The sequence below is a fragment of the Maylandia zebra genome, linkage group LG20 (assembly GCF_041146795.1).
Source record: "Maylandia zebra isolate NMK-2024a linkage group LG20, Mzebra_GT3a, whole genome shotgun sequence".
Classification (NCBI taxonomy): domain Eukaryota; kingdom Metazoa; phylum Chordata; class Actinopteri; order Cichliformes; family Cichlidae; genus Maylandia; species Maylandia zebra.
Genome location: NC_135186.1, coordinates 10,000,404 through 10,021,101, shown reverse-complemented (window position 1 = coordinate 10,021,101; position 20,698 = coordinate 10,000,404). Strand labels below are relative to the sequence as shown.

The 20,698-nt window shown below is 41.1% G+C and overlaps 1 protein-coding gene across 2 annotated transcripts in view; it reads left to right on the top strand.

The window, feature by feature from the left end:
* The first annotated feature begins 15,577 nt into the window (after positions 1-15,577).
* Positions 15,578-20,698, top strand: part of ajap1 (adherens junctions associated protein 1) — a 59,253-nt gene continuing 54,132 nt past the window's right edge. The window contains exons 1-2 of one of the 2 annotated variants that reach the window (XM_076878311.1): positions 15,578-16,203; positions 16,390-16,511. In XM_076878311.1, coding sequence (XP_076734426.1) covers positions 16,483-16,511 — 29 coding nt within the window. In that variant the 5' untranslated portion in view covers positions 15,578-16,203; positions 16,390-16,482. Of the gene's footprint in view, positions 16,512-20,698 lie in introns of both variants that reach the window. The other variant, XM_004570935.3, reaches the window with a different exon arrangement.

Here is a 20,698-nt window from a genome sequence, read left to right as displayed (position 1 = left end):
TAGGCCGATTTGTTGAAGGCAGCATCTGTTGAAAAGCGTTGCTCGTGCCCGAGGGCTTGTGTGTCAGCACAATCCCAACTCTTAACTGGTTTCTTTGAACGCGCCGCTCCAGCGTTCACGAGAAAAAGCAAAAAGGTGAGTGCTAAACGGTGCCTAAAACCAGAGCACATATTGCTTCAGTGTCTGCAAACATATCGCAACGTACTACTACACACTCTGCAGCAAGCTGTCATGAAGTGCTGTCATTGTTTTGTCTGGATTCCGATGCTCCGTGTTGACAGGAAGTACATTTGGCCCCTGCTTTACACAAGAATAATCTAATCTGATTTGAGCCTGCGATGAATCTTATTGGATTTGTGACCCTCATTTCTCCAGCGATGTGGCATAACCCACACAGGTAGGGGAGTAGTAAGGAGGAACGCAGGTGTGGAGATGAGAGGTAAGACGAGATCAAACAAATAACCCCAATCTTAAATGCCTCTCTTCACATCCAGGATGTTTGAACGTGCGTTATGTCTGCATTTACTTAGAGGACAGAACGGCGGGAGCATTAGGACAGAAAAAGGCAAATTATTTTGTTTGTACAGCAAAATCCTTTGAATTGCAGATGAAAGCAAGTAAAACCTATTAACTGCCTCATAATATGCTGGTGGCACACAGGCTCTTATCAAAACACACTATTATTCAGCCCCTGGCAGACAATAGCTCTGGTGTAGTATGGCCGGATATGTTACAAAGATGATTGCTGCTTTTGCTTCAAGGGTCCTGTTCTTTCCAAATGTCATATTTGCGTAGCTTGAGAAGAGAAAAGAAAAGTTCATAGCCAGAGTGTCTTTAATCCACTGGCTGACATTTTTTTCTTTTTCGTTTTTCTTTTAATTTTTTTTATTGCTCGGCTGCAAAGTGATTTATACCGTCCCACTAGTGCAGCCGGAGGAATAATACCATCAATTTGCCCTAATTCAGTTTCAGTGACAAACCTCTCACACTGGGTAAACCTATTCCCCCAATCACCTCAACTGCTTAAGTGGCCAGCAGTTAAAAGCGGAAGTTTGCAGCACAAAGCCCAGCATCCCCCGCCATCACGGCAGCGATTTTTGAAGTCAGATTACTGTCACAGCCGGAGCTATCCCGCCAACAAGCGAGACAATATTGGGTATCATAGATGCGTGAAGGACTTAGAAATCTCACACGTTTAAATCAGCAAATGTAATGCATTCTATGCTGGCTTAAAAGTCTGGACTTATTACTTGGATCTGCGACACAGTAGCAGAGAGCGCTGCCTCACCCCGAGTTCCAGTTAGTAGCCGTTCCAAAGCTTCTGATTGCATAATCCTTATCAGCAAATACAAGCACACAAGTATAGTACTACAACTGTGCTACAACAACACACTGCTACTGAAGAGCATAAGATTTGATTAAAAAAAACAAAAGCAAAAACTCTCTGGAATACTTCACTGATTTAATGTAGAATTCCTTGTTATTAGATTTCTGTTCACTTGTATCAATAAAAAAAGCTCCTCAGCAAGAAACATTGTTGCAGTTTGGTGGCTTTTTTTAAATTAACGCTTTTGTATCTGAGAATGATCGTTTGCGACAACTTTGAGCAAAGTTCTTGAGGCTTTAACGTGTGCCAGTGGATTCCTGTAAACGTAGATGAAATCTCTCAGCTCTCAGAATTATTTTTTTGGAAACTGAACGTAGTCCTTTATCGTTTTTTCTCCGGGAAAGCCGAAAGCTGGTGCTCTTTTGCTCTGTCCACTCTTGCTACCCCTATTTCTCCATCCGCAGATATCCCGTCCTACTTAATACTAAAGCCAACCATGTGTGATATTGGTTGTGCTGGCTTTCCAAATGGCCACAATCCATCCATTGCACTCCAGCCGTGTGTTGCTTCACCAATGGCTAGCAAACTGTGGCTACTGGAGCTAAAATATTCTTACACCAGGAGAGCATTTTTCTAGGTGACGGAGGCTGAGAAGTGACTTGAAATACATCGCATTAACCTTTGTGGTCACACAAGTCATCGCGCCATTTGTCAGATGGTAAAGAGCTCGGCTCGCTGACCCGCGGAGATCTTGGCGGGTCCTGCTTTACTTTGTTCAGACTAATTTTCTCAACAAGATGTTCAGATTCCCAGTGAAGCAGATGTTACACTCTTAGAAGTGTTTTTTTTTCTATCCCTGCAGGTGCACATCAATCAAATAAGAGACCATTCTGCCTGGGCTGAATTTGTTGTGGACATCTAAAGTCTAGCTTGACGCTTCTCCCCTCTGGCTTTTCTCTCGTACAACACTATTACCACCAACTTTTTTTTCTGCCTAGACACTGAGGAGAGAAAAAAAAAAGTGCTGCACAAGTGTGACCCGGGAGAAATGGAATGAAGGATTTCTCTGCACCATCCCTATCAACCAATCAATTAGAGCATTCTTTCTGCCACGGTGAAGTTTCTGCTTCTGGTTATGCCCTGCGTACGCCTCTTTTCTGGTGTTGTTATCCTTGTTTCCATAGCGATGACTCTGGTTGCTCCCACACTCGACTTCCAGGTAGGCTCTGCTGGGGTGACAATGCTTCACTGAAGAATTTCTCATCGTTACAGCTCCTCTGCTAGACTGAAGAGAGGTATTCTAGCAGTAAGTCAATTGTCCTTGAGTGTGCTCCAATAAATTTCCATTGATGTTTCGTTGAAAGGCTCAGGCGTTAACGTTTGACATAACAGAGGGGCTTCATAAAACACTTTACACTCTGTGTTAAACTGAATTAAAAGGGTCACAGAAAACGAGACGGCGGTGGCTCTTTCTTTTAAAACCAACACATCATAGATATCAAGATCAAATAGGAATGATATAATCGATGCCTTCAGGCATTACGTTCCTATGCAGAGCAGCCAAATGTTTTTGTATCATTTTCTAATAGTTTTCATTCAGGGCAACAAACTTTCACATTATGCTTAGCTCCTGGATATTTCTGCCCTCCTCTGTGCTCGGAGAATGCACAGCCTAACTGGAATTTAGCCCGCACCGCTAACAAATACGGTATTCTTCTTCAAGGTCACCCCCCCCCACCCACCTCACATTTCACATCACTACACCCACCCCCTCTCCCCCTTCATCAGGCCCTGCTGACGTTGCTCAAATTCTGATTTATCTTAGCTGCCTTTGTATGATTCAACAAAATGACCAAAAAAAGTAAGCGCTGGAGCAGGAGAGACGTACATAACAGTCTTCCAGAGCCATGAAGGGATATTGCCTCTGTGATGGAGAAGGAGGATTTTTTTTTTTTTTTTTGGGATAGCCATTTTCATTTAAGCATGGAAAATACTTGCAGCCAGAATGCGCAGGGATAAGGGTCTCACAGCCAGTCAATTAGTAAATCAAGCCTGATTTAATGTTCCCTCCACCATCTAATCATATAAAACACTTGAGCTCTGTGGTGATTTATCATGTGCCAGTCCTTCCCATTTCCAGAAAGGACCACACGGGCAGGGAATCACATAATCACGTTGCTTTTTTTTAAAAAATCTGTTCACTTATCACAGGTAAGTGAAGGAATCCACTACCATCCATGGGATGCCAAATGAAAGAAGCCCATGTAGCATGAACTAGTGAAAATCACTCTTCCTTATTATATACTCAGTTGCAGTTTACTTCTTTTCAGCTTTGACTTTTCTTTCCCCAATAAAATGTCATTGTGTATTTGATTGCACTCAGAGAAATAAGCTTAATTCTGAGGAGCCTCATTGTAGTATCAAAGTCGGAGCTCACGAGTGGCGGTGCGAACTTGTTTTCTTTCAGGCCGACAAGTGAAAAGTCAGTGCGACTTCGCTGCAGCTGTGTGAAAGCACACTAAAGAGTTGAAAGCACTGAATCAAGTAGACGCTCGTCGTTACAGGCAGGCAGAGCGCATTCTATGTGCAGCACAACATAAACACATTTTGTTTTCCTTTCCACACCAAAGACTACATGTAAATGAAAAGGTGAATGTGAGTTGAACCGTCACCGCTGCTTGTCTTTGAACTGAGAAGATATGACATTTCCCTCAAAATAGTTCAGTGGCCCTGGGCACCAGCCCAGTGTGCTGACAGGGTGTGTGTATGTGTGTGTGTGTGTGTGAGGGGAGGGTGTGTTTAACAATTTAACAAGAGACAGATAAAGCGAACGTCCATCTTGACACTATGGAGTCTTGCAGGCAGCGTGTCGGGTATCACAGCCTTGGATGGCAGGAGATCAATGGAGATGGCTCGTCTCCGCACTCAAACAGCCGCCCTGCTCGCACTTACTCATACTTTTATCGGTTTCACAGACCCTGTTAGGAAGAAGTCACCGAAATTATGTCAGATAAATCTCAATCAGCAAAAAACGTCTGGAAAAAAAGTCAGGTAGATGCAACAGAATGAAATATTAGTTCTCCAAATCTTTTTTCCCTTCTACTTGAATTCTGGTTCAATATTATTGGAAATTCTCACAATTTATAGTCATTTCTTTGCCATCATAACAGACTGCATGGGTATTTTCAATTTGCAATGGTACTAATAAAATAATAAAATAATCATTCTGTACATTCGATAATCTTTAATCCTACAACTGTTTACAACTTGCATAGTTCCCATTTCTGTATAGCTGTATATCTCAAATTCTGTAAAGTTATTTATTTCATATTCTGTATAGTTTTTCATATTTATATCCTGTTCATATCCTGTACATAGCTTGTACTCACTACAGCCTGTACATACTTATAGTTATAGAATATTCACAACATACTTCATACCGTGTACATTATAACATACCATAATAGACCCATTTCTGTAATATACTCACATATCTATATTATTGCTAATATATATTGTAATATATCTATATCACTAAAGCACTTCTGGATGGATGCAAACTGCATTTCGTTGCACTGTACCTGTGCATGTGCAATGACAATAAAGTTGAATTCTATTCTATTCTATTCTACTACAGCAGTTTTACATGGCTGCTGAATTTGATAAATAAATAGTCCAAAATGAGCAGACCTGGGCAGCATTTACTTTTAATGGAATAGAATATACGGTAGTTCTTTTTAAACACACAGTGGGATGTTTGTAGTGTAGAAAAAATTAATCTGAAACGTATAAGTGAGCTCAGAGGTCAAATGTGACATGATATTTGGATTTGAACTATAATGCAATATTTAAAACCCCATATACCAGTATCATTTTCCAAATGTTCCCAATAGAAACAAAGGCAGTTAAATTTAGGATCATTTCTTAAGGCAAAAGATCAGTGTTGGGGAGTAACTTAATACATGTACCGGCGTTACGTATTTAAAATACAAAATATGAGTAACTGTACTCAGTTACAGTTTAAAAAGGTGGTATTCAGAATACAGTTACTTTGTTGAAATAAATGGATTACACTTCTTTTCCTGTTTCATACGTTAGGCTATGCCCTCTTCTGAAAATTCCACGCCGGTGGAAACCTGAACAAAACACGCATTAAGATGCTCTAATGCGTGTGTCGCAATGTCACCTCGACTTGCGGCCGCATAATGACGTGAAGAAATATTTTTTAAAAGTATTATTATAAAAAGTATTTAATATGAAGGAAATAAGGCAGAGTGTTACATGCATTGCATGTATGAAGCATGTAAATATAATAATAACCACTGCAGCCAAAAAGAGTGCCTGACGAGCCCAGTTGTATATAAGCTATTAAGACTCGCCTGTACACTGTCTTCATGTTTTCCTCCGAAACAATAGGTTCTGTTGAAGCAGCCTTTCAATGCCTCTCTCTGCCTCTCACTAGCAAAGTTGATCCAGACAACAAAGTAAAGCTAGTTTTCAGCTACGAGCCCAACACGGAACCCGACGCATTAGCCAGAGGTCCCTGTACTACGGTTCGGAGCCGCGGACCTGTTTTATATACGCGCAGAATAGTTTTCCATACGAGATCGCTGCAAGAAGTGCAGCCTTACCTAATGTCCACCCTACTGTTACTTATTTTATATTAAGATTTAAAAATCTAGTTGGTATTGGTATGGCGAGTAACCTTCAGTAATAGTAATAAATCACACAGCAATAGTACATTCATGCAGTTGTAAAAAGCATGATAATATATTAAGTAATCCAAAGTATTCTGAATACGTTACTCTCATTGAGTAACGTAACGGAATATGTTACAAAATACATTTTGGGGCATGTATTCTGTATTATGTAGTGGAATACATTTTAAAAGTAACTTTCCCAACACTGCCAAAGATATTTGAGCGTTTGACCTTATTTGACCTTCAAGAAAAGGTTAGAGGTCATATTTAGAATTCCCATATACCTTCCTTATATGCCAGGAGCATACAGGAATATATATTCTATTATCTATTCTCATCAGTATAACGTTATAGCAGTAAGAGAAATAGTTTATTATCACTTAGACCTTCTATTGACCTGGTATGAGAGGTGTGACATATTTTAAATCTTTATATGGTGCTTTCTACGTGTCCACTACACACCGCATGTGTAAGAATCATAGTTTTTGCATTATAAGGCTTTTTGACCAATAAATCGTTAAGCTGACATTAATGATCTTGGTGGATGTAAAACAAATTTGAATGGATTGCTAACACGACCCCACTCTACACTCACACAAAGTTTTATCAGAATTCATTCAAAACTTTTCGAGCTGTCGTGTTTACAGACGGAGTGACGGCACTACTAAAAAAGTAACCTCCTTGGTGGAGGTATAACTCTTCGAATGGCCATGTGTTGATGAGTTCAAAACAACATCCAGGGAAAATTTGTGTGCACGGGGCGCTAGCAGACAAACACGGATGGAAAACGAATCTCCCATAAGCATAAACTCAGTGAGCAAATAACTATGCAATGGCTAAGCTATTTGTGTTCATCATATCGAAGCTGCTGCTTGCTGATCATCCTACCCTTAGTCCCTTTCACTCCCCTTTGTTACTCATGTAAGACCAGTGAGTAAAAGGCCTTTTACATAACTTGACCTGCTCAGCCAGCTGAGTTTGTTTTTAGTGCAAACATTATCCACTGACATGAAATAACTCCTAAATAACACAGCTGTAGCCAGTCGTTCATTATTTAACGAAGCAAAGGAAGTTTGGCAGATGAAATGCTGACACTCTATCTCAACACTGCTTCTCTTTCACTCTTGAAAGCCAAAGACGTATATCCAGCTGTTCACAGTCATACTGCACAGCGTCAGAGCCACTATAATCAACATAAATCCTGAAATATAGGTTTGCTGTTGCAAAGCTGCCTTGTACATTGTTTGATCAACTACTCCTTGAATGCAAATATTTTATTCTGATGTTGTTCTTATAATGCATAAAGGGGTGCACAGAATTCTAATCCAGCAAACACCAAAGGAACGCTCTTCCTTTAGAGGCCACAAGTTTGTGATGTGGTAATGGATAACACATACATTGCAAGGTATTATTAAACCCTCCCACATATGTTGCTTGATCCCCACTAACAGCCCACGCATGCCCTTCATGTAGGCAGAGTCAGAAGACATAGAAGACGAATTCAAGGAGATGAACTGAAATGTGAAGTCACATGTTGGGTGTCTTGATGTGAAAATCAATCAAGCTCATATCGGGGAGTTTAAAAAGTGCCAAAAAAGAAAGTGACTGGTCAGTTAGCAGTTGTTTACTCTGGCATCAATGACTCAATTTCAAAGTAGGAGATGCTTTCTTGCACCTCTTCTTGGACGATAATGACTTTTCTTTGCATTTTGTGTTGGCAATTTCACACTGCTTTCCTCTGGACAAGACTGAAATGCAGCACACCTCCTCACTCTGTTTTCTGTGCTGTGACTTAATTTAATGTGGTGTGGATAATTCAATTCACAATGAAAAACCGAAATGTTTTTTGAGTTATTAAAGACAACGGCTTGATTCATTGTCCTTCCCAACACGTGTTTTTTTCATTCATTAGTCATTAGCATGCCAAATGTTCCATACACAAAGAGTACATTGATCAGTTGTGTCTCCTTTAGTTGAATTGTGCTCTAAGAGGAAGTGGATGAGAACTATGGATGGCCTGGAGTCAAGGAGCAATATATATCAATAAATATCTAACATAAAGTAGTCTTTCTGAGTAGACTGTAAGCGAGCTTCACTTAGCTTCTCTTACAGTCCAGTGAGTGTGCACTACATAATCCAGGCAATACCTTCTGTTATTTATAGGAAAACTCAACCCCTGCTTTCAATTGAAATATTCTAATTAAAGTATTGCATGTTTTATGTCTCAGACTGAATACTAAAAAAAAGTGGAGTGGACAGTTTCCACCAATCCAATCATAGCAGAGTGCCAAATCGGATTCCTTGGCCACTCCGCATGTGGCTCAGAGTTAATGCCTAAGAGCTGAGGAGAAGCAGGACTATATTGCTGCCCTTTAAAAACCGGTCTATTTATAGATTTACAGACTAATGTTAAAGAATAACAAGCAGCATTTAAAAAATGTTCTTTTTATTTGGCATTGTTTCTTATTTGTCAGCACAAAAATATGATCTCTGGTAAGTTAGACTGTTAATCCCAGCTGCCACTAAAATGTTCATCCAAATGATGTTGCCATAGTAACATCAGCTTTAGTCTCAGTCGAGCCTGCACATATTTGACCCACGAGATGCTGTGATTGTTAGATGTATGGTTGACATGCTAAAGAGTAGCTTGTGGATGTGTGTACAGCTTATCAGAGTAAGGAGACAACACATTAATGTGGGTTCAGCTCTGCATGTCCTCCATCCCTGAGAACTGAAGGTGGGCAACTCAGCCACTCAGTGTACTGCCATCTACAAAATAATAATAATAATGATAATAAAATAAAACATTAAATGTAAACCTTCAAAGGTCATCTCTTTGTCTTGATGTATTTTGGCAACATTTAAAGAACAATTTTCACTCCCGAGTGCACCTTTTATTCAGAACACTGGACATAATTAAAGTTGTAACATAGGAAAAGTATATCTACACCAATATCATAGCTTACACAGCATTTTGCGATTAAAAGAAGCCAGTACAACCTTTGTGATGTAAAAAGTTGCTTGAAGAAATCCAGAGACTCCCCTGATAGTAACTCTTTTCCTCACAGTCTTTTGGGCTATTCTGGGAGACATGTCTGCCGGCTGATTCTGATTGGCACTACTTTGCCTACTAGTAGCATGAAGAGGAAAGTAAAAAGTGCCTATGTTGCAGCACTTGCAATATATTTTATCTGTGCTTGTGATTTCAGTTTGAAATTCCCACTAGCAAAGACGTTGACAGGAGAACCTGAGATGAAATTTTTTTCACTCTTTGATTCATAACTTTCTGTCATACAATGGAAGAATAATTTAGAGTGTTGTGCCGGGATTTGTGGGGTATTATAGTTGTTTCATACAGATGTTTTTAACTTGATTTTCTTTCTTGAATAATTTTCAGCTGCAACAAAAAGGTGAAAACTTGATTTATATATCAAACTGTTAGATTATTAGATCACATTTTTAAAAGGAGTTACATATAATATGAACATTTCAAATGTAAATGATTAGAAATGTAATTGGATCTGTCTGTGATTCCCTATTTAAAACATGAGCACTTTGATATTGATGAAAGGGATTGATGCTTAGTTAAATGTGGCTTTGAAGATGCAATGAATAAAGAAATACATAAATGAAAAGTTGGTGACTAGTCTCTTCTTTTAACATTAGGAATGTTGGGACAGATACCTTATAATTTTGCTTGATAAAAATGTGTTATCTTCTCAGTCTTCTGTGTAACTCAGTGATATAACCTCTGTCCACGAACATAGTCCCACGTGAAATGTGAAAAGGTTTTATTCTTGATTTAAAAAAACCCCCAAACCTCTGTATTATACAGCTATACAGCCACACTAACATTAGCATGGTGGTTCAGTTGCTAGCACTGTTGCCTCACACCCAAGAGGTCTGGGGCCTTTCTGTGTGGCGTTTGCATGTTTTCCCCATTCTTGGGTTCCCTCCAAGTACTCTGGCTTCCTTCCAGAGTCCCACATGAATGGGTTAGGTTCACTGATTATTCTAAATTGGTTGTAGGCATGAATGCGATAGTGAGTAGTTGGTTTACTGGCGCTCTGTTTAAGCCCTGTGACTGACCGGATGTCCAGGATGTAACCCACTTCTCACCCTATGGCAGCTGGAATGGGCTCTAGCCCCCTTGCAACCTTGAGCCTGATAAGTGGAAGAAAATGGACAGATGGACAGGTTGCTTGGTGCTTGGCCTCAGCGTTAGAGCACCACTGAAGACTCATATTCCCAATCAAAATCGCAATCATCAACTTGTGCCTGGATCTGATCCTTTGGCCCAAGGCAGCATGTCCTCACTGTTGAGCCGACAGCCCCATGGGAGGAGGTCCTCCATGAGGAATATCAAGGGAACTATTATATGCACACTTGGCAGCTGTGGCGAAGGTGTGGGGCTGGAAGGTGAAGGTGTGGCCAGTGGACGTTAGCTGGAGAGGCTAACTAGAAGACTGCTGAAGGAAGTCCACATCAGAGGACAGACCCATCAGAAGGCAATTAAGGAACTTGACACTGTCACCGACATAAGCACGTGGCGGACCTGCCTTGCCCGAGGATGTCATGTAATCAAAGGCTCGAACACCCAGTGTGGCTGGTGTATGCAACTGAAGATGTATTGCAGTGGTAACTACATGAAAGGGTCAGGAGGATCTTTCCAGCATCACTCAGAGCAAGTGCTGTGATGAATTTTCAGGGACTGTGACACCAGGTCAGATCAAGCAAAGTTATATAAAAACAGGACCAAAAATCTCTATATGTTTACACTGAAATAACATAATGCAGTAATGTTAAAGCAACTTGGAAACTCTTTCTTTTTTCCTTAGTGCTTCCAACAATAACTCTAATAAATGCAAACATTGAAGAGCAGCTAATTAAATAAAAAAATGTCTTGTCTACCTTTCCCATCTGTAGCTCAAAAAAGAGAACGGAAACAAAAAAGTCAAGACGGTAAGCAACAAAAACTAGTAAAGTTTACTGGCTGACAGTCACTCACAATAACTCATGCTGATGAGAGGGGATTTGCTCCATGTGGTCAAGCTCTGAAACAGATTACTCAGCAGGTTTTGGGACTCTGGATAGGGGTTTCGATTTGTGAGGGAGAGTTAAAGTTATTTGACTTCCTGATTTAAGGGGCAGTGGTGGAGCATCAGAGATACGAGCTGTAATTAACATATCGCTGAAATGTTTGCTTTGTACTGATAATCAAACCAAAATGACTAATGATGACTGAATGATGAATATTTCCCTGTTTAAGGAAGGAAGAAAAGTGTGCACACTTACAATATAGTTAAGCTTTTAATTTGACTAACTTGTGGAACAGAGTCTTTTAGCCAGAGCCGAATAGCATTTTACTCACTATTTCATGTTTCCTCATAGCAGAAGGAGTTTCATCACATTTCCCTGCATGTGCATCCTTTAATAGTATATTTAAATCCTGTATACAGACACAGTTTCATACAACTCATTTTTGAAAAGCTCATTGTGAGAAATAAGTGAAATAAGTGAAATAAGTGTAACGTTTACCGAAGACGGTTGTCTTGCTTTAATCTTTGTAAACTGATGTTTGTGAGCTCTGCTTCATACTTGGATTTGTTTTTTTCTTTTAGTAAGTTTACAGTTTGGAAAGTAGAGGACGCCGTCCCCTGCAGCACCAGATTCAGTTTGTGAAAAAACAAGTGAGGGGCAACCAATCAGAAGAAAGCCTACAGAGACTGTAGCTTTAAATTGAGACACTTGTTTCAGACAGGGTATTAACTGAGCACCCGGCGTAAGATAAATGAGGATTAGTTTGAACTATGAGTCATGTAAAATTATTCCAGTGGAGTCCAAGAATAAAAATACGGAGACAGCACAATAGGTCTACTTCACTTTGTGAGCCTCTGTGCGCTTTCCGCTTCTGCTTCCAGTCACAGGAAACTTCTATTAAAGACAGAGTGAGTTAACTAATACATTATAAATAAACTGTACATAATTATTATCGTTCACTGGAAAACCAAATCCATCTGTGTGCTTACAAGCTCTTTTCGTATTCTCTTAAACATCTGTGCTTGTGGCCGTTTGTATAAACCTCTTAAGATTTCACTTTAGATTAAAGCCTTGGGCAGTTCAATTCAGTTTTATTTGTATAGCACCAAATCACAACAGATCTGGCTCAAGTCGTCTCAAGGCGCTTTGCACAGTAAGGACAAGCCTTCACAATATTATAGAGAGAAACCAAACAATTCCCTTTGAGCAAGGACTTGGCAGCAGTAGGGAGTAAAAAAAACAACAACTCCCTTTTAACAGGAAGAAACCTCAGGCAGAATCAGACTCGGGGAGGGCGGCCATCTGCCTCAACCGGTTGGGGTGAGGGAAGAGTGAAGAGCGCAAAGAAGAGCACTGAGAAGCAACAAACAACAAATACTCACCAGGTTGCTGAGGCCAGTAACAGATCAGAGACATGAGTCGGAAATACCCGCAGAAAGGTATGGGGGGGCACAGGAGAGAGAAGACACAAGAGATATAAATGGCCTCTTCCTCAGGGAGAGACTGTATGTTCTCTCCGTGTACCCCCAGCAACACCACAGCTTTAAACTTCTGCAGCATCAATTTCACCCTTGCACACTTAACTGTACCCACAACTGCTGTTCAGAGTGACTCAGTCCAGCTTAGCAGACACACAGCAATACCCAAATCCCTCTTCCTTTTAATTCGCACTCTCTTGGCGGGGTGTTAATGGCTTACACAACAGATGTTTAGTATGCTGCGTTTAGGTCCATGTGAGCCCAAGCCACCCGCAGCCTTATATATGACAACCTGTGACTCTTATCTCGGAGGCAAAATAAGCCCGTTAACACTTTACTGCACATATGCTGCTCGCATGAAGTAACAAAGGCAAAGGCACGTGCGAGTGCGCACACAAACGGGAAAGGGAGGAAGACGGCATGCAGAAACAGCGAGTGTGGGATATGGAGTGTGAATGAGAAGGGATGAGATGGAGGAAGTGACAGAGAGAAAAAGAGTGATGACAGCTTCCATCTGCTGCGGAGCCACGGACCGCTTCCTCAGACAGAGATACCCACTTGGATCAGTACGTACGTATACACAGTAATGGAGTAATGAGGGTATTTGACAGAAGTGTGCTTTATAGCAACAATTAGTGGGGGAGGAAAGTCGCATCTTCGCGTATAGAGCAGTCACTGTTCTGAAACAGCTGCAGTTCTGATTGGGAGATGAGTGACTTTCTTCATGACTAGATGCTGATCAAGGCAACCCCAGACAGGCACGCCAGAGGCAAAGTCGGCCTCGGGTTTAGACACTGAGAATTGGAGTGAAAAGCAAATTTAAATTCAGTAAATACAATGGCTATACATGCTTTTTTCTTCTTTTCCAGGAAATTCTAGAGCGGCTGCAAAGGCTAAAAAACAGGTGTGATGCGTTCACCAGTTTGACACGTTGACCCCGAGGTGTACAAGAAAGGCCGGCACATCCCCTCTTTCTCTCACGCAAGAGCTGGTCTTGTCATGGGTAATATTTTCACCTATCTCGCTGTGCGGTCACATGAGCACAATGATTCTAATGAAATTGGATTTTGCCTACCGCTGATATCTTGTAGTACAGGTGTGCAAAAAGCCCCCAGGTTGACAGTTTAATGCTGCATTCGTGTCATATGGGAACGATGGTAGATATAAGCCCCTCACTAGAGAATACCTGTCGCTTTAGCTTCAGCACTCAGCTAGCAAATGTTACAAGGAAAGAACATTTAACCTCAGATTGTGGAGCTATTCCAAAGCTCAGGTGATGTGATTGATCCTGATGTTCAGAGCACTTCCTGATATCTGACATCTCATTGTAGCTATCTCTGTTTATACTGTGTATTGTACACTATGGACCTTTTTGACTTGTGGGGCAGGGAGTGTGAAAAGCACTGACAACATCAATCACAGGTGAAAAACACATGATAATCAATTTGATTACATTGAATGATGGTTGAGATCCCACATTTCTAATGACAAACTGATCTAACAGAATACAGAAATGTGTCTTTTTTCTGTCTCTTTTGAGCCTTTTAAAACAGTTAAAGTGTTACAGACTTAACTGTAACTCTACTCACGTGTTACAGAGTAACTTCAATTTTCCATTTTTTGATTACTTCACAAATGGGCTTGTCCGTGCCTCTGGTTAAAATGTTAATGTTTCATATTGGGCTGTTGCTTCAGAATTGGACTTTTGAACAAAAAAAGGGACTCTTTTTAATTTTCCGGGCACTCCTTTGTGGTTGGACTGGATCATTAGAGCATTCGCAGAGTCTAGAGCCAGTTCAGCAATAGACCCTGTAATACAATTGCAGTATGTATCATATAGGCCAATATTACCTTGGCTAATTTATTATCACACTGTGTTAGACATGCATAAAATGTCTTCAGCCACAGGTCAATGTATTGTTGTATTATACCTTACATGTGCTGTAGTAGACTGTGTCATTGATTGGCTACATATTTATTAATCATTTTTATTTATTTCCCAGAGATTTTTTAATCCAAAAATATTGCTTCAAAAATTTATAAAGCAAATAAGAAAAAAACAACTTCTTATCTAAACTGAACAACAAGTTTTGCGGCTTCAACGAAAGACTGTATATAAAAAATGTATCTAGTTACTGTGATGCCATCTATTTCAGCTTTTTGAAACCAGATGCTGAAGAGTATATGTGATTAAATCAGCAATCCCGCTCCATCACAATTCACAGGTTATTGCTATAAAAAAACAACAAATGCGACGTTGAACACGAACACAGTTGGGGTGAAGACCCATTAGGCAATCATCGTGTATAAGTTTCAATAAAATCTCTTTTCAGAGTAAAATCTATTCTGAAGGGAGTAGCAAGTCTTGTAAAATTGCCCATAAAACAATAAATATGATTTTGACCTTGACAATTCAGATGGCTACTCATTAGATAATCATTGTGTAAGTTTGATTAAATTCTGATCAGTAGTATAGGAGGAAGATTAGAGGAGAGAGGATGATTTTGACAACCTCCTTTTGCAGCCAGACGCATTTATGCTTATTGATGTCCTTGTTGTGTCCATCTTTTATATACAGTCTATGGCTTAAAAAAAGAAATAACAAGAATAACAAGCAGTTTGTGAGCAAGCTGATATTGAGCAGTGTTGTCGATCTGCCTGGCAGAACATAGCAACACCCAGGCTAAATGAACTGGGTCGTTTCTATTTTATGTGTCTCATATCATATAAAATATAAATTATTTTATGATATGCTATCTTACAGGCTACAAGGTTATTTGGCAATTCCCTTAGCTGGCTACAAAAGTGCAGATACGTAATGGTCTCACTGTTATATGGTCTTCCAACCATAGTGTGCAGCTCTGCACACTTCTGTACTCTGCTGGATTTGTCATACCCAGTCTTGCAGTCATGAATGTGCACCCATATGACGTGAGACACTCCAGCACATGACATATTTGGCTTTAAAGTGACGTCACGGCAGCGTGGGGCTCAGCAGGCAGATCGTTCGTCAGTCTGAGAGAAGAGGAGCAGCAGGAGGAGACGTGCCGGTCTCCTCTCCGCTGTAATGACAAGCCCTCACAGCCACTCTCTCCAACTCCTCTGAAACAACCCTCAGCCTCCAGGATTTTCCTCCGCCGCTTCCCCTCTTCCTTTTTCTTTTCAGTTGCACCTTATTTCATTTTACTTTCATTTATTTTACTTTATCTAACCTCTCAACCACCCCCCTCCACAGAGATGTCAACAGATAATGAAGATCCCCTGCCTCTGGTGACTTGAATCCTCCCTGCTTCAGAGAACTGAACATTCTCATTTTCCGCCCCCCATTTTTTTTTCCAATTTTCTTTTTTGGACGTTCATCTGCCGTTCAGCAATGTAGGAGAAGTGACGGCGTCATTTCAGCAATGAGGATGCCAACTGCATGCCCCGATTTCGGCTCTCGGCATCTTGCATCTTTGCCTTTTCTGCTGGGGCGACTGAAAAATGAACGATTTGCGTGAAGGCAAAGTTTGAGGGTACCTCTTTCGGTTTCCCGCTCACCTGTCCGCCTGCACGCGCCTACCCCCTCTCTCTCCTCTCGGCTGGTGAGCAGGGAGAGCAAATCATCGCCAACAGAAGAACTGACGGACAACTTCAAAGAGACCCGACAATTGTTCTAGTATTTTTAGTGGAATTTTTTTTGTTTGTTTTTTTCGGCAGTGTTTTTTTCCTCCTCCCCCCCCCCCCCACTGTCCTTTTTTTTGGGAGGAATTTGATGTGCGCAACGTAGAAGGATATGGCTTAAATGATGTTTGCGTTGACAGCTGGAGTAAGGTCCGTAACTTGAGTGCTTTCTTCTCATCAGCAATTGCCGACTTTGGTGGAAAAACCCATCCAAATGGGAGGATACCTGGAGGACTGAGTCGGTTTTCGACAGTCGAGAGAGAGAGAGAAAAAAATGTGGATAAAACGGAGTGTCGCGCGCAGGTAAGGCACAAATTATTTTGTTCAGTAATTACTTTGTACTTAAATTCTTGAATGATTAAGGGGGGAAATGTAGACTGTGATTGTGCATTGTAATTTCTCTTCAACAGCGTGTCTCAATTTTTTCTTTTAAATCTACGCCACTGCAAGTTATTAGAGTCTGCTGGAATTGATGAACGAATAACATAGATCAATTGGACTGTGAAAAGCGCGAGGCTGTGGCTGCCGCTGTGTTAGAGTTATACACATATTAGCTGCTTTAGCGTTGGTAATAAAGAATATCCGGGTACAGGCTTTCTATAGATATGTTGTGTGATTTTTAAAAAAAATTTTAAGGAAGAAAATAATTGGAAAATTTCACATCCTGTACGCTGGGGGTCGCCAACAGTACGGCGCAAGCGACGCACATACATTCGCAGATAACAGACGCGTGCTCAAAGCGACACGTGTGTAGACACACGCGCGCGTGCGCGTGCACAGTCTCAAGGTTAGGTCTGTCAATTCCTCCCCACTTGTGAGAATAAACGCGTCCAGGTGAGCTCCACGTGCAATTCGTTGGCATAAAGTGAAGGTAAAATGATGAAATAAATAAAACTGAGAAGCTTTGCCCCCAAAATATTAAAGCACTTGGTGTTCTGATGAGTGCGTATCCAAGCACAAGGAGAGGATGGCATACAAAATATCTGTGCGCAGGGGTCAGCTTGATCACACTGAACAACACATCCCTTATCTTTTTAGGCTACATTAAAGTCTTTTTGCCTGAGAAATAGTTTTTTTTAAATGATAGATATGATAGAACTACATCCCTAAAGTGAAGATATAGAAAGTAGGCTTCAGACTTCAACTGATGAGTGAGGAAGTCCAAACAAAAGCCCTAAGTGAGATCATTCATTTGCCCCAAAGTGGGTTTATAGGTAATGACACACTGCAAAATGAGACCAAGTCTGTTTTCTTGCCACCTGCTGGATCCCATTCCCACCGGCAGCTCATATTCCTGCCCAGTTGCAGCCGTACATTTGTTATGCATGACACACGCTGTACATCTTTAGGGCTGACCTCGCAGGGTAATGGCAATGCACGTCTTAGACAGTGCAGTTGTGCGAGATGATGAAATGAAATGCCATGCCTTTAGATGGATCGGCAAGGGGCACAGAGAAACCAATTTCCATCATCGGGAATTTCCTTGTCACTTGCTCACACAAACTGGAATGTCCAAATGGGACATTGGACGATCTGCAGCCGCTGTTATGGACTGAAGTCGCTTGTTATTAGCAGTAATGTACCCTGTTTTGTAGTCAGGTATTTTTACTGGCTTGGGCCTTTTCAGGGCGCAGAAGTTATTGTGAACACAGGAATCTGTGCACATGCATTAAAGGCAATAAAGTTGTTTATGTGACAGAGATCTGTCCATTTTCCTTTAAGTTAAACCCCAATTATCAAAACTCGTTAAAGAATATTAAAATGCTCTCGGTAGTTCAGTAGCTGTAGCCGAAGCATCTTCATGAGGTGCCCACGGTTACTCTGTGCACGAGAAACCCCGCCACAGTCTAAAGTTTTGCAATGCTGTCGCTGATTATCAGACATTGATGGCAGCAGTTGGTGGCGGGGCTTTTACTGGAGTGATTTCCTTCCCTGCAGTATGGGTGGTGAAAATATTTACTTTCCTTTGTTTGAAAAAAAAAAAAGGATGGATGAACTGAATGTGTACAGAGAAAGCCACTGTACCTGTTGGAAGAGACAAAGAACAAACCACCTACAGAAAGTAAATATGTGGGCGTAAATGCAACCGCACTGGCTTCAGTAGACCAGGAGAAAAAAAAGGGCTGATGGAGAGTTACAGATACAATTTTAAAAAACAAGGCTTCTAGAGATGACTACAGTAGTTACTCATCGTTCTGGGCAAACCGTCTCATTAAGACAGCCTGTGGGCTAAGGCTGGGCTTTAGTGATTATCACTATTATTTATAGACTTACTAAAAAGACTGTAAAGATGTGATGATAACATGGGAACGAATTGTAATTGGGTTCTTATTAAAGTAGCCATCCCAAATTGTAAACCAGCTGTTTGTTGGTGTGCATTCAGTTTTTCTCGTAAATGGATAACAATGAACGCTCATGACCTGCGACATGCTTCACTGTCTGTGATGTGTGAAATCTTCCAGTCAAAGCTAAATGCTGGTAATTTGCAGCGTTATAACGAGCTTGAACCAGAGAGCATCTGACTCGAGGGTTAACCAGCGGGGATTCGGCTCTCACACACTCGGGATCTCTGGGCTGAGCCTTTCATGGATGTCACACAGTTTCAGGTCCCCCATGGCGAGCTCTTGTACAGCTGAGGCACCGGAGATGCTATCAAGCCTCGGCACACTGCGGCAGTAAAAAGCGTTGCTGACTGAGACACCAGTTGCCTTTTACGAAGGCTTTATTTGTCTTGTTTCACTTGCCTGGCAGAGGATTGTAAAGCATAGATGGCTGTGTCTTTGTATGTTTAGCCTTTTCTGCTCAATAGGGATACATTGAGTGATCAAGAGTGATACATCGAGTGAATTTGACAGTAGTGATTCAGATATGCACTAAAAAAGAAAAGAGAGTGGTTTTAATGAGCTGTGAGCTGCCTAATATTGCTACACCTGGTGATAATTTCTTTGGTATTTTGCGAGTTACTCCTGTGTGAAAAAGAAAACTGTTATAATAGTCTAATTCTGATTAATATCACTGGCTTAATGAGAAGGGTTCCTCATGTATTACAGTTTGCAGTGAGGTGTTTTTTTCTTCCCCAATGAGAAAAAGTTGCACAGCATCATCAGTCTGCAGCTGGTTATATGACAAGCCGTGGTTCTCTTAGCGAGCCCTACTAAGAACTCCAGGGCTAAACATGGCATTACTGTGTTAGGGGCCATCAGATATTCAGATATTCCTATGATTTAGGTGCCATCTTAATAGCCTCTATGAGGGTTATTAACTGGGCCTCTCTGGAGCGTGATTAACCTAATTTGCAGTGAAATAGGCTGTGTTGCTTCTTGGAGATCCTATCCTCTGGAGGCGTGTGTGTCTGTGTGTATGTGAGAGTGTGTCTGCATGTGTGTCATTAGCACCCTGTGCTCAGCAGGAATCTGTTAGATCCAGAAGGACCGGTACAGGTTGTCCCTTTCTAATGACATAAAAGACAAAAAAGGCATGGACGCTGTCCATCTAAACCTTCTGGAAATACCTCTGAGAAAGAAAGAGAACAAGAGAAAGGCTAGCTGTTGTTGAAGACGTGGGTGAAACATGAACGACCTGTCAGTGACTGGCATAGCAATTAGCAGAGAGGAGTCAAAGGCAGAATGGGACCGTAACTGCTACTGTGCTTTAATTTCTTACTGCAACACATGAGTGCATATCGGAAGCTTGAAATGAGAAGCCTGGAGTTTAGCTCATTAAGTTTTTTCTTTCTTTTTTTTTTTGAAAACCGAACACTTAAAATACTTGAATTTATGCGCTGGTGATCAAAAAAAAAAAAAAAAAAAATCAATAGCAATCAGAATAAGTGTTTTGCTTTGTGGAACCGGCTGTAGACCGCCAAATGACAGTAAACCTCAGAATAAAACCTCCATATTCAGATCTCATGAATTTATAGTCCGTGTTCTAACTTTATTGGCAGCAACCTTCAGCCTGATTGTGTTTAATCACCGGCTTGTCCGCTTTGTGCTACATGAAAAAAGTGTGCGTGTTTCTATCGCACTGGAGCACAACCATCCACAAAGTAAAGGAACTAACAGCACAGAACTCATACTTGATTCATGTAGTGAGCTTTTGCTGGATCAATACTGCCTCTACAAAGGATCAGACTTATCCGTCATGGCCCTTCCCACTAACTGGCCTTCTCCAGGCACTGGGGTGCCTCTCAGAGGGCCATTTTCTACTCCTCCTCCTCCACCAAAACCCCAAACTGCCACCTGCTTTATTTTGTGTTTAGCTACTTAGTGGTATTTGCTGTCAAGTTTGTCACAAGAGACAAACAAGACTTAAAGACAGTAAAGGGCTGATATGACCGAAGCATTGTCCTGTTATTTCCTTTTTCCACCATGTTTCTTTACAGCCCTGCTTATCTTTCTGAGCATGTGGGTCATGTACACTCTACTGCAGTGGGAGTAATTAATGGGATGATGCAACACTCTTGCTGTTGCGCCTTAGACCCCCCATATACA